The sequence below is a fragment of the Brachyistius frenatus genome, unplaced genomic scaffold, assembly GCF_029030835.1.
Source record: "Brachyistius frenatus isolate BFR_SWC_R1_liver_20210118 unplaced genomic scaffold, ASM2903083v1 Contig_285, whole genome shotgun sequence".
In the NCBI taxonomy this organism is placed as follows: Eukaryota; Metazoa; Chordata; class Actinopteri; family Embiotocidae; genus Brachyistius; species Brachyistius frenatus.
Window position 1 is genome coordinate 396,636 of NW_027210884.1, and position 13,893 is coordinate 410,528.

Here is a 13,893-nt window from a genome sequence, read left to right on the forward strand (position 1 = left end):
GACAAAATTCTTAAAAAGTATTCGGTGTTAAAATACTAAGACATACTGGACAGCAGCACATGAAGAGGAGAGTTACAATTAAGTTTCGATGCATTAGGTCGCTAATACTATCTACCTCAACACCAGATCATGTAATGGCTGTAGCGGATATGAAACTATGCAAGGTATGTGTAGTTGCGGGAGAACTGCATTCTTTTTCTGGGTTAAGCTTATTTTGTTCCCCCTGAGTATTGTAGTAAACACAGTTTTAATGTCAAGGATATTTACTGTAGGACGTTAATGGTTTACCTGTGGGACTGTCGGCGACGCAGCGTCGCCTCATATGGAGACCTGTCACGTCCATGTTTGCATATTAATAAGCAAGTGTGAACAGGTGTGCATAAAGAGCAGTGAGCTACAGCTCAGGTCCAACAGCCAAAAGCATCTCGGTCTATGTGTACGAATACAAACGCTTTCATCTTCAAAGACAGTCTGAACCTCTAAATCCGACTTCACCTGTCTCAGGACCTTCGTGACGTGACGTTTGCAGATTTGCTCTCAAACCCGCTCGACAGCCCGGCGCTGGATCCTTTTGTCAGTCCATTGTTTTCCTCGATCATCATATGGTAACAACGCCTTCATCATCACAAAGCTGTTCAATATTAATGAGATTACGCTCTCGGGTTTAGTGCAGACATTGTCAGGCAGACATTAATGTGTCGCAATGTACCCGCACCATTACAAACACCCATTAGTTACCATCATTATAATTCATACTCAATTCTAAAAAAACAAATGAGGTATGAGTAATTGCATGAAGGGTGATTGACTTGTTCGTTCCTGAACTGCCGTAAGACCACAGGTGTTGTGGAAAAAGTTGCTGACTTGATCATTTTGGCGTTCAACCTCCGCACCCTCACCTTCGGGACGGAGGAGAAATTGTGACGACACAAATCCACATTTCTCTGTAAATGGTGTGACAGGCGCACCTAGTCTGCTCGTTGAGATGTAAACTTTCATCTGCTGTGTTTTTAAATAATTTGGTGAGAATATTTCAGCGAAATGAACGTCATTTTTCCAGCTCCTAATGACCTTTTGAATGTTGTTACAGGGAGATTCCGAAGAAAAGGCCGACTTACTTCATGTTTTTCACACCTTAGCGTTCAAGCAGTCGGCAAACACCGACACCACACCAAAATGTGTTTCATAATGTCCTGCACACGTACAGTTTATACTTTGCACCCAACTCCGCGCAGATCAGCGCACGGGTCAGCCACACCGACGCTCTCTCGCTCACCCACTCATTCACTGCGCTGCGTCGGCGGGTTTACAGTTAAGCCTGAACTACAGCTAAAACACTGCGGTGGCAAAAACTGTCAAGTCAGCTCACAAAAACGTCTCATCACGACGTCGGGCTCCCATCTGGATGACTGCAAGCCGGGGGTCTCCAAACGTTTCGGCTCCGAGAGCTACATTGACAAAATTAAAGTATAGTAACATTTGTTCACAGAGCTGAGCTCCAACCAAGCATGTGAACAATAACAAATTGATACTCGACACACACATTTTGTATTCCAACAGCCTAAATTCATTTCATTCATTCATTTTTCGATATGGATGTATTTATGTTTTCAATGGGGTTGAGGGGGGGGGTATGTTCTGTGTCTGCAATTACACAGATGTCCCCATTATGCCTACTGCAGTGCACGCAACTCTTGTGTGGACAAACTGGTTTGAAAAGTTTCAAATAAAGGTTCAACAAGGCAAAACAGTGTTTTCCCCCTTCTATTAGGAGATTATCCACCCGTTAATTGTCGATAGTGTCAAAGAGTCAACTGGACTAAACACCAACATAAAGTGCCCCGATTTTACTGAATCAAAACTTTTTTGGAATTGATTCCGAATTGAATTGTGAGACTGCAAAATAAATAAATCAAATGCTCTGCTTTTGTACACTTAATTTTATACTATGATAGATAAATGTCTCATGATATAATATAAGTTCCAACAAGTTCAGAGCACAACTGTTTACACACAGTATAACTAGATATATACCCGAGATCGAGGCACTGGACTGCAGTGATGCAAAAAAACATCAAGAAATCCAATATAACCCTAAAGCCAATCCTTCTCTTTGATTAGCAACGTTGCCTCCAATGGCCAAACACATTCAGAGAGAGAGACAGGGAGAGCTTTCACAGTAAACATGGCACGTCAAAAATCGACCAAACTTATATTGCCCGATAGTCAGTCCCTCAGGAATTTTGAGGAGTTGTTTTTTTTGCGATTGTTGTGATCAGAAAAGCTTCATTTTGCGTCAAACATTCTCTAAAATTGCAATCTAATTTGCAAGAGTTTTAAATGAGTTCTTCATCAGTAAAATTGCAAGTCCAGAAAGAATAATGGAATGGAAGGAATACGTATGTAATCGCTTCCTTTGATAATAAGCGCGCTACACATCTCAGAAATATTTTAGTTCTAATTTATTTTATTTATTTATTTAGATAAAAGTAAAAAAAAATAATAATAAAAAATAGTGACGCAGCATTACAGAACAGCCTGTGACTGTAATATAGAATACGACTACATCAAGATGCTGTTAAATTAATATCAATTCAACACAAAGGCCTGGATTTGCACAAAAAAACAAAGTGAAATCTCTTACAACTTGACGTGTGCATAAAATTATTTTAGCATAAAGTAAATTGTTCACTTCCATTGATAAAAAGCATTTCATTAGAATATTTTAGATTTCCTGGAGGGACTGAATAGTATAATATCATACTGCTGACCCACCGGCTACACAGACACGTAGTAATATAAAACAATAAATGGGATTCTGTCCAAGCTATATGTCAAATGGTTGGATAGTTTCAGAAACCCCCTCACCCTACAGCCTTCTGATATCAGATTAGAGGGGTCCATATCTGACCTGCCGATATTTACAGTCTCATTCGGTGACTGACTTTGCGAAGGGGAGACGATACTCTGGGTACGTGCAGACTTCTCTCTCTTTTTTTTTTTTTTTTCCATCTGTTGTTACAGAACTATTCGTGGCACTTTTCAGATTTACAATCCAGTGCAACAGAAATGTCTGCCAAGACAGACTATCTGAAAATATCATGGTTATCCCTGTGTTTAAACAACATTGATAGAGTACATGACAGGGCAACGCAATATCGCAAATCACCTCCTTACTAAAATAACCTGGCCCTTCAGCCATGACAACTTTATACAGAGGTGTGGTGCCTGTCAGCTTGTTTTGGAGTTCCTTTGCACGTAGCCTTATCCATTACAGCAAGTTTTATATAAACACACATCATACTGCAGTAGACAGTTCCCAGTGTAATGAAATGTATTTTCCCTGCAGATATTTGGGAAGCAAAGACCTTTTTATCTGTGAACGGAGATAAAAAAAATAAATGTATGCGCCGAGGGACTCACAACAGAAGGCAACAACAATCCATCCGATAAAGCTGTCTGTCATATAGTTGGTTGTGCATTCCAACATTAAAAGGTGATGTTTTTACTCGTCAATAAACAAATGCGAATGCCATGCATCTGTCTCACAAATGTGCAGTATCACATGTGCATGTGTTGTCAGTTTTGTCCCCACTGTGTCATCTTTATTCCTCATTACTCACACTATTTCTGACACAATATCATTTTGATGGAGACACGTATATGTAATTGGATTAAACGGGGAAATGTGTCATACCCTGCACAGCAAGGTTTTTTATTTTTTTTATTTTAGCATGAATTGTTTTGCAATTACTGCCTCACAAAAGCGTGTATCAATGCGGTGACAACGCACCTGACAATGTGTGACAATAATGACTGAGTCAGAGGATTAGAGCTCAACCTATTAACAAGTCTGGATGGAACAATACGGAGAACATGCTTAAAGGAGAATAAAAAGAGAACGCGGAAGTATCTGGGATAAAAAAAAAAAAATTAAAAAAAAACCAAGCTGGAGATCTTACTGTCGTGACTGGGACCAAATGAGGTTAACCACTTTCTTTCAGAATCTTTAATTTAACCAGGGAACAGTGATTCAATGTGGATATTTACGGCTACAGTGTCAGACTTTTCCCACCATTACCATTAAAGAGCTGCTCGATGCAAGCAAAGTCGTGCATGGTTGGTCCCTGAGAACGACAGAAGAGGTGGCTTGTGCCTTGCCCAACAGCACTTAAAAGGACAATTTTGCCATTTTCTATATGGCTGTCCATTCTGTGTTGATGGTAAGTGTAGTCTGCTGACAGTCGGGTCAGCGTCAGCGAAAACGTCCATCCAAAAACTGCCCAATCTGAAATTCATTGCGGCAAAATTTGTCCGTTTCTGTTGGCATTGGGGGAGGGGGGGGGGGTAATTTTGAGTACAGGCACCACCAGTCGCTGTTTGCTCTCGGCAGCTCAGTTCATGCATGCTGGCCTTTTCTTCTCTGCGCTCTGCATCATTTGTGGACTCAATTAAATAAGGCTGAATAATTGAGTGAGCCAAAACACTGTAAAAAAAAAAATAAATAAATAAATATCACCTGCACTATTTTTTTGTTGACAGTTTTGCTGTTTTGCTGGTGACTCACGCAGCTGAGTTAGCCTATAGTTTTCCCAGCCACCAACTACGTCACTGTACACATTCACTGACGGCCGCCGAGAACTGCTTCCCCAAAACAAAGAGAATTTGTTACTTCAGTTTACTTCATTTAAGACATCCACGTAAATTGTGGCCAATTATCTTTCAAACAAGAATAAGAATTAGCCTCTGTTTCCCCATTTACTTTCATTGTCTTCCCACACGGTGAAAACCTAACGTGTCATGTGAAATGTGAACTGCATAATGTGAAGACAAACAACGGCATGTTTGGTTCTGTATTGCAACAGTACACCTGCAGCCTCCTGTTTATCTCTCTTCACATTTCCCAATCTTTACACCCACAAAAGAATGACTAACCTAGCTCAGGTGAAAGCCACAGCATTTAGACATCACAAAGTGCCAGCGGGGGGAAACAGTCACTCTTGGAAGTGTTTGAGGTTGTTACCTCATTTCTGTCAGCTAGTGAAAACTGGTGCACTAACTTCCAAAGTGAGGGTCTGGGGACTATTAGGGCTTCGCCTGCCTCCTGATTAGCTTCAGTTAGTTTGGATCTGGTCACACCAAGTACTGCTACCCCCCCCCCCACCCCCTCCCACACACACACACACACACACACACACACACACACACACACACACACACACACACACACACACACACACACACACACACACACACACACACCTCCTCCCCAAAGAGAGTTTCCAGGGGTCATTAGTTCCTCTATCATTTCACTCACATTAGAGAAAGACTGTTTACGCTGGTGTCTCACAGCATCCAGTTAAACAGAGACCACTATAAAACACTGATATTATTAAATAGGGCCACTACTTTCACTTAACTGGGGAATTGGTCTAGTTTGTGTTGGTTTGCTTCTTTTTTTTTTTTTTTAACTTTGGCATTGTAGTTATAAAATACTTCAGTTTGAAAGCTTATCATATTTAATATGCAAGACTTTAAAACTTTAAAACACAAACAAATAATAATGAATAGACTTCTTGCTTACAGCCGACTGTTGAAGCTGTCCAGTTCATCAGTCTCAGGGAAGGACTCCTCTCCTCCTCCTTCTTTGTTGCGCTTGGATTTCTTCCGTTTCAGCTTGAACGACAGAAACCGCTTTCCCTTCTTTTCTTTCGGGGAAACGGGTAAAACATCACTGGGCAACGTAGCGTTGTCTCCCGGTCTGAAAGACCCGGGACTCGTAGGCGGAGAACCCGAATTGCGTCGAGGGCTGCTCGCTGCTGCATCTCCGTGGGACCCCGACCACTTTAAGTCCTTGTTTTCTTTTTCGAGTGACTTTGACTTAAATAAGCCCTTCATTCGCAGCGTGCTGGACTTACTCATAGTGGTCTGTGAAGGAAGTCCGTGCTCACGCAGTGCGAGCAGTGAAATAAATAAAAAAATAATAATAAAAAAAAAAAAACACGAGAGCTTTCCCACTTTCAGGCTGCTGCTGCTGCTGGAGGAGGAGGAGGAGGAGGAAGAGGAGGGGGAGGAGGGATTCACCGGGCGAACCTGCAGAGCGGGTTGCTGCAAGGGTTTGGACAGGCCCACACGCGCTATCAAGAAAGGTGCGGCAAATAAGAAGAAATAACTACACTTCCGACTGTAAACGTCAAAAATCAAAATAAAATTGAATATAGCCTGTATATTCTTTTAACAGTGTAACCTGACGGAGTGACTTGGTTTGAGGTCATGACCCCCAACCACAATAGCAGGAGTTGGGCAACATGTCAACAAGCAGATAGTGGACAAAATGGAGATGGAGGTGACGACTGTGAACTCCATCTGAGGACTTGCACGCCGGGAAAGGCTACTTTGCACAAATCTTCAGTTGGATTTTGGAGAATTACTGATAAGGCTACACAGACTAGTTATTGTCTAGTATTACTATTATCCATATTAGGATAATCCTGACCACCCTCTCCACCACCTGCTGCAGGGACAGCGGAGCACGTTCTCCAATAGACTCCTCCAGCTCCGCTGTCACAAGGACCGATACAGGAGATCATTCCTGCCCACTGCAGTAAGACTGTACAATAACTCACCTCTGGCAAAATCCATCACACAACAATAACACTGTTGTCTGTGTTTCTTGTTTGTTTATATATATATATATATATATACTGTACTGTATATACTGTGCATTTTTATATTTAATATTTTTTTACTGTTATTTTATTGCTTTCCTGTATTTATAAATGCTGCTGTAGCAAAAAAAAAAAAAAATCCCCATGGGGATTAATAAAGTAACTATCTACCTACCTACCTACCTACCCACCTACCTACCTATTGCAGCAAGTGAACCAAATGTTTTGTTGAAGTAGCCCGAAACAAAACGCAGCCGAAACAAACTGCAACAAACCTGGCAGGGGCACTTTAATCATCATGCTAATTGGTGTGATATGTGTTTTTCTCTGAATGAATTAGAACTTAGCAGTAGAAGTTCTCCTATATGGCATTCAAAAATGGCAGCTATGTTGAAAATGATGATAATCAAGGTTCCTGCTCAGGTTTCCTACATCCTCTTTAAGCATCTTTGTAATAATTAAATAAACGTATTTACCTTTGAACATAAATGTTTTTTTTTCTTTTAAGACCAATATTCATGTAACTTAAGTTTGAAAATAGGATTTTTTTTTTTTTTAAATGCATATACAGTATGGGGTTAAAATGCGGCTTGCTTCCCAAAATAAAAACCGTTGAGATGGTTTTGCCCTCCACTATATTCCTGCAAATGATGACTTGAAAATAACAGAGCAGATCAAGCATTCTGTCTATATAATCATAAGCAATTCCAGTACAACAATTATCCAGCAAAATAACATCTCTATCATGTTGAAGAAAAGCAAGAGTAGTTTGGTTTGTTAAATGAGTAACAATTTTGTCCATTCTTTTCCCTGAAAGTCAAACCAGCTTGACACAAAACAAGTAAATGCAGAAAACATCAAAAGTGATGATAATATAGACAAATAGGCTCGAGGTCATGAGAGAAAAAAAAATGCAATTTCTGTGTGTGGGATCTCTGTGGGTTCAAAGACAAAAAGCAAAAGAGGGTGAGGAAAGCAAACTTTTGTTCAGTCCTTTCTAAAATGGCATTTCAAATTGAATTGAGGATGCGAAAAATATGTTCTGGGCCGTCACATGAGAGTTTTCTTAAAATTATCACAAATTGTGAACTCAGTTGCTCACAAAATGAATCTTTTCTGTTTAAACATGACCTCTGAAGAGGCAGCTGGCGAGAATGCAAACAACCACAGGAAATAAAGCATTACTTCAAAGGTTAGAAAAAACATTCAAATCGAGTATGAAGTGGGAATGTCCCCACGTACCAAATGATACAAAGTGTTGTTATTGTTAGTAGAACCATCAGATAAGGAGGATCTGTGTATGGAGAACAGTGACAGATGAGTTTGACATCAAAAGCCGGAAGATCAGTGGTGCAATTAACTCACATTTGCAGTTAGTATGTGGTTTTGGGTTTAGCTTCTTCTTTTGACTTTTTTTTTCTTTATGTGCACAGTATTTGTCACACAAAACCCTCACACAGCTGAACACCTTCGTCACAAGCAGCCGCTGCTCCGGTGAAGTTCTGGTACCCAGGAGAAGACGTCAAGGACAAAAACCTTACCTGAGTGAGAATCATCATTCTGCAAGGTATGTATTTTCAAAACAGAAAATATAAACCCTAAACTTCTTCTTTTTTTCTTCCCCAGTTTTGTGTCTGCGTACTGATTTTGATGTGTCTGTATGCAATATTTCTGTGGTGCGGATGTGTTGTGCAGTAATAAAAGCCACACATTATTTTATTGATCGATTTTAAAGTTGAAATGAAATGATCAGTCTCAAAACTTCAAAAATGATTAATTATATTTAAAGATTTTTAATGTGTCGAGTTTCACATGTAATTCTGTATGAAATTACACACACGGAAAATGTTTACAAAAATTTGAATATGGAAAAAATATACAAATTGAAGCTCTCAGTGTTGTTATTTTTTTAGAGAAAGCATATCCTTTTCCCATTGTACTATCTTCCCCAACAGATACGTGCAAACCTACCTTCCTCATTGACATGTACTACACCAAAACTTTATCTCATTATAGATATTTGAGAGAAGTGAAAGTGTTGAAACAAGAGATTACTTTATCACGTTTGTTCCTTATGTTTTTATAGAAGTTGAAACACTGTTATTTTCAATACCAAGAAATCATGTATTTATACATTATACATGATGTGAATGTTGACGGTGTAATTTCCCATTAATTACTAATATACATATTAATTTAGTTAAAATAGAAAAATTACAGCAGTGCAATGTTCCAGTGTCAAAGACAGATATATGAAGTAGTCACATTTGATCATTTTTTCAATGATTTTCATATCTTCAATAAATGTGTTATGTTTACTGACCATGTACATGCACTGAGTCTCAGTGCTACATCGAACGTCCTTGCTGATAAGGATCATATCTGTTTCTATGATCAGACAAAGCGAGGAGTGCAGCCACCTGCAGCCTAACCTTTGCATGCATTAACATAGTCTAATGGGGCTGAAACTGGGTCATTGACAACCACAGAAGCGCTGTACTAGAACACCACCTTTTATTCTGTACAGCGAACACAAAGCTGTGATGAAACTTTTGCACAATCGACACTATAGCTATTCCTCTGGTGTAAAAATTCTATTCTATTTTTTTTTTCCTCACTTTGTTTACTGTACAGGATTCACAAACTTTATTGGGAACAATTTCCCTCATTCACACACTAATGAGGCTGAGCTGCAATGCAAAATGCTCACCACCAATAGTACATTCACACACCAATTGTACGCCATCGGGAGCAACTTGGGGTCCAGTGTCTTGCCCAAGGACACTTAGGCATGAGGACAGGAGGAGCCAGGGATTGCACCGCCAACCTTCTGATTAATGGTCAACCCGCTCTACCATCTGAGCTTTGAAAGATCTGAATACTTAATAAAAAAAAAAAGGATTTCAACAGTTCAGTTCGATGTAAAATGAAAACTTTGAATTAAAATATTCAAACCCTTTATCAGAACAAGTATTCAAATCTTGTACTTAAGTAAAAGTAGAATTTCTATTGTCTAAAATATCTCCTGTACAAGTAAAAGTACATAATCAAATATGTAAAACGTTGTCAACAAAATGCATTTAAAGTATCAAATGTAAAAAAAAATACTTACTATGCGGAAATGATATTTTCAGAGTATTATATTCCTTTAAATGTATTGTATTATTGAATATTATTATTTAACACATTCATTTTCTAATGTGTAGACATTTTTTAGGTACTTCAGACACTACTTGGTAGTTTAATAAGAGTTTGATAGTAACACACTGGCACTATATTATATCATATTTTATAAGCTGCTTCTATGTGTAAAATCTTAGTATGTAAAGAGCAATGGCAGACAAAAAGCACATAAGTACCATGTGGTGGCGGGGCGTGGTTTGGGTCAGCTGCAGGAGGGGCTGATTGGGGGGAGTGGCTCAGGGACCGGTGCCTGGGAGAGGCTTAATTGGCCGCAGCTGAAATTGATCCCTGCTTGTCCCTCTCTGGCTTGATAAAAGGGAGTGGCAGGACACCAGACGAGAGAGAGGACACGGAGTAGCAAGTTGGCTATGAGACAGGGAAGGACACAGAAAATTGGGGATGTATATGTTGTATGTTGGTGGTGTAATAAAACACCTTGGAGACCAGACTTCAGCTGACTATTGTCGTTTGTGCTGCGAGAACCCACCCGTGGTAGTAAGATGCGTGCCGCATACCACATTCTGAGTTGTATGAAGGAGTGTAAATTGAACATTCTAACGTAAGACTTTTCACCTCTGTCCTTTCTAATGTAATGCTTCTTAATTAGGCACCAGTTTTATTTATTTGTTACTGGCCCTTTTGGGAATGTTAGACAGTGTTATTTCCCACTTCTTCAATGACAACATCTTCTGTTCGGTGTTAATGGCTGTTTTTTTTTCTTTTTTTTCCTTTTCCCCTCTAGATTCAAAATATGGCGTTTGTGACTTCAGACTATGATTTCAGTACAGATGAAAATTACCTCGATGACGACCTCTGCAACCTCAACCTGAGCCCAGTGGAGGTCATCACCCAAACTTGGATCCACATCATCATCTGTGTCTTCGGCCTGATTGGAAACACTCTCGTAATAGTCACCTACATCTTCTACAAGAGAACCAAGACCATGACAGACGTCTATCTCTTCAATGTGGCTGTGGCAGACCTGATTTTTGTAGTGGCTCTGCCATTTATCATATACAATGAGCAGAACTCCTGGTTGATGGGTCCTGTGGCTTGCAAGATGCTACGGTCAGCCTACAGTGTCAACCTGTACAGTGGGATGCTCCTGCTTGCGTGCATAAGTGGCGATCGCTATGTTGCTATAGTTCAGGCTAGACGCTCCTTCGGGGCCCGCTCGAGCACTTTGATCTACAGCCGTCTTATCTGCTCAGCTGTCTGGGTGTTTGCAGTAGCTCTGACTCTGCCCACGCTCATCTACGCTGAGCGCTTTGAAGAGCCCGATCTGGTGGCTGAGACCGTCACCGTGACGTGTCAGCTGTCTTTCAGCAAGAATGAAACGGCAATGCTGATGAAAGTGCTGGTACCCAGCCTTCAAATGTCCATTGGCTTCCTGTTGCCTTTGTTTGTCATGGTGCTATGCTACTCCAGCGTCACGAGAACCTTGCTGAGAGCACAGAGCAACCAGAGGCACAAGGCCATCCGCGTGGTTTTGGCAGTTGTTCTGATTTTCATTGTGTGCCATCTTCCGTACAATGTGGCTCTGCTGGACCACACCATGTCTCTCTTTAAGCAGAGGAGCTGTGAGGTTGAAAAGTTTAAACTCAGAGTTCTGGCCGTTTCCAGGAGTGTGGCCTACCTCCACTGTTGTCTCAATCCCATCCTCTACGCCTTCGTCGGCGTGAAGTTCAGGAGCCACTTTCAGCAAATAATATTGGACCTATGGTGCTACAGCAAAAAGTACATCTACTCTGCTCGCTCATCCCGTGGGACATCTGACATCTGCATCTCCGGCTTGAGGTCCACAGATGGCTCTAACAACATGTCTTCGTTCACTGCATGACACTTCAATGCTGCGCAAACCCTTCTAAAGGACATAGCCTGCTGTCTGTCGCAATGCTAATGATTAAGTAGCCTCTCATCTACCCAAAGCTGTTTCTTTGCTGTAGCTATACATGAGTAGAGGTGAAAGCATCTGTGCAAAAAATTATAGTAAATACAAGTAAAATGTAGCTTATTTGCAATGTAGACAGTAACTTTGTAACTGAATGCAATTTGTATGATGTAAAACTGAGCATCAACACATTGTACAATTTAAAGGAAAATAAACATTTTGATTACATGGGTACTCCAGTGATTACATATTGCACCTCCATAAAGTATGTGAAACATCCCTGAGAATAAATGACATGAAACACCTGTGAGAACAAATATGCTGGATCCAACATTTCCCATAATGCAGCCGGTGGCACCTTTTTGTAAGATACATCATGCCTGGCAAACACTCGTTCTATTATTCTATTTAGAATGTGTCTCAAGACAAGAGATGTGTCTCAGAGACAAGGCCAAACGTATGCAACTGCTATTATTGGCTGAATTAAATAAAAATGTATGTGTCAACTAGTCGCAGTAAAACATAGAACCAGAAAAACTACATGGGAAAGATCCATAATTGACTGATTAATTACTCCAGTGCTTTTTTTTAAAATCAAAATTCAACATGTCTTGTGATGGAATTGAAATCACATTTTAACACGACAAGAATATCTGCCATTTTAAAGGCAAAAATCTTGTTATGATTCAGTTACATTATATGTATCCTGATTTACATTGTAAATAGCAGGCATTTATAAAAGCATGCCATCGCCACAGCAATCTTTTTTTTTTTCCACAGAGAAACCTGAGGGTTGGATGTTTATCTCATAAAGTATGTGAATGGGTTGTAGATTCCAAATGTTAAAGATCATTTCCATACCTAGGACATTATTATCACATTATTCTTTGTTATTACAATGGAGATGGCAAGCTGGGGCTCAGGCACAATGATTCAATTCAGAAATCCCTACATGACTTTAGCAGCATAATCCATAGAAGATTAAATACTTACCCAAATTTCACAATTTCCCAACTCCAATTAAAACTGAATTCCCTTTTTGATTTTGAAGAAATCATCTCATGCAATTATATTTGTCAATGAGGTATGATACTTTAAAACAAAACAGGGTCTATGGCATAAATCTCTTGTGTTGGTTTTGTTGTTTTTGTACAAAATATAACTGAGAGACTGCAGTATGATTGCAAGACAGTTGCTTACTTTCTTCTTATTCTCATATCCCAATAATAACAGCCTCTTGATGCTGAGTCATAGAAATACAACTGCAAAAACAAGAATCTAAAATTAATTATATTTCAAACTATGCCGGACTTTAATCTCTACTAATTTTCAAGAACCACATACATATCCTGTTGATTTTTTTTTTTTTTTTTTTTTTTACAAAGTTTTAATATTTTGTATTTTTTTGTATTTACAATATTGAGAAGACCTTTTAATGATTAAATCCTGTACTAAACAGTTTCAACTAGACAACTAACTTAATGATAATAACTTCCCGTTTATATCCTTATCAGCATGCAGGTTGAATTTCAGACACTTTAGATCAGATAACAGAAAAAAGAGAAGTGTGGCAGCACATTGTGACACTGTTGAGATGGTGAGAGATTAACAGTGCTGCCCAAAAATAGTGCCGGAGGATAAAATAATCAATCACTCTCTGTTTAGTACAGCTTTGTGCTCCTGTGGTTCTGTCACAGAGAAACCCTGAATGCAGGTTGACCTCAGATACTCAGTTGGTACGAGACGCAAGCTTCTGTAAACGTGTGTCTGTCGATTCATTTTGTCGGTCAAGAATGAAAATCTTGACAACCACAATTTGGGGTGCCACGAAACTTGTGACAGATATTCTTGGTGCCCTGACGATGAATGAAAATAAAAACTGAAATGACTGATCCTTTCACTTTCCATCCCATTATCATCAGGTCAAAATTATGATTTCTACAGTACTTGCTTTCATGGCAAATACATGCAGAATTAAAGGCACTCTCGTGAGCCTCAGCTGTACTTCAACACTTGCAAATTAGCAAATATTAGCACGCAAACACACTAAACAAAGATGGTGACAACTGTTAACATTGTGCCTGCTAACGTGAACGTGCTAACATACTGACTTATCTCAAAGCACGGGCGTTGTCAGCACAGCCTCACAGA

General features: G+C 39.7%; 2 protein-coding genes across 2 annotated transcripts in view; one reads left to right on the top strand and one right to left on the bottom strand.

The window, feature by feature from the left end:
- The window catches only part of crybg1a (crystallin beta-gamma domain containing 1a), a 46,027-nt gene extending 37,800 nt beyond the window's left edge, over positions 1 to 8,227 (bottom strand). Inside the window, exons 1-3 of the mRNA XM_069722297.1 lie at positions 8,210 to 8,227; positions 6,019 to 6,108; positions 5,585 to 5,928 (exon numbers count right to left, since the gene is read on the bottom strand). Coding sequence (XP_069578398.1) covers positions 5,585 to 5,928; positions 6,019 to 6,108; positions 8,210 to 8,227 — 452 coding nt within the window. The remainder of the gene's footprint in view (positions 1 to 5,584; positions 5,929 to 6,018; positions 6,109 to 8,209) is intronic.
- Positions 8,168 to 11,941, top strand: LOC138635005 (C-C chemokine receptor type 6-like). Its single transcript, XM_069722299.1, has 2 exons — positions 8,168 to 8,235; positions 10,594 to 11,941. Exon 2 carries the CDS (start codon positions 10,603 to 10,605, stop codon positions 11,689 to 11,691), a length of 1,089 nt encoding a protein of 362 aa, XP_069578400.1. The 5' UTR covers positions 8,168 to 8,235; positions 10,594 to 10,602; the 3' UTR covers positions 11,692 to 11,941.
- The last annotated feature ends 1,952 nt before the right edge of the window (positions 11,942 to 13,893 follow it).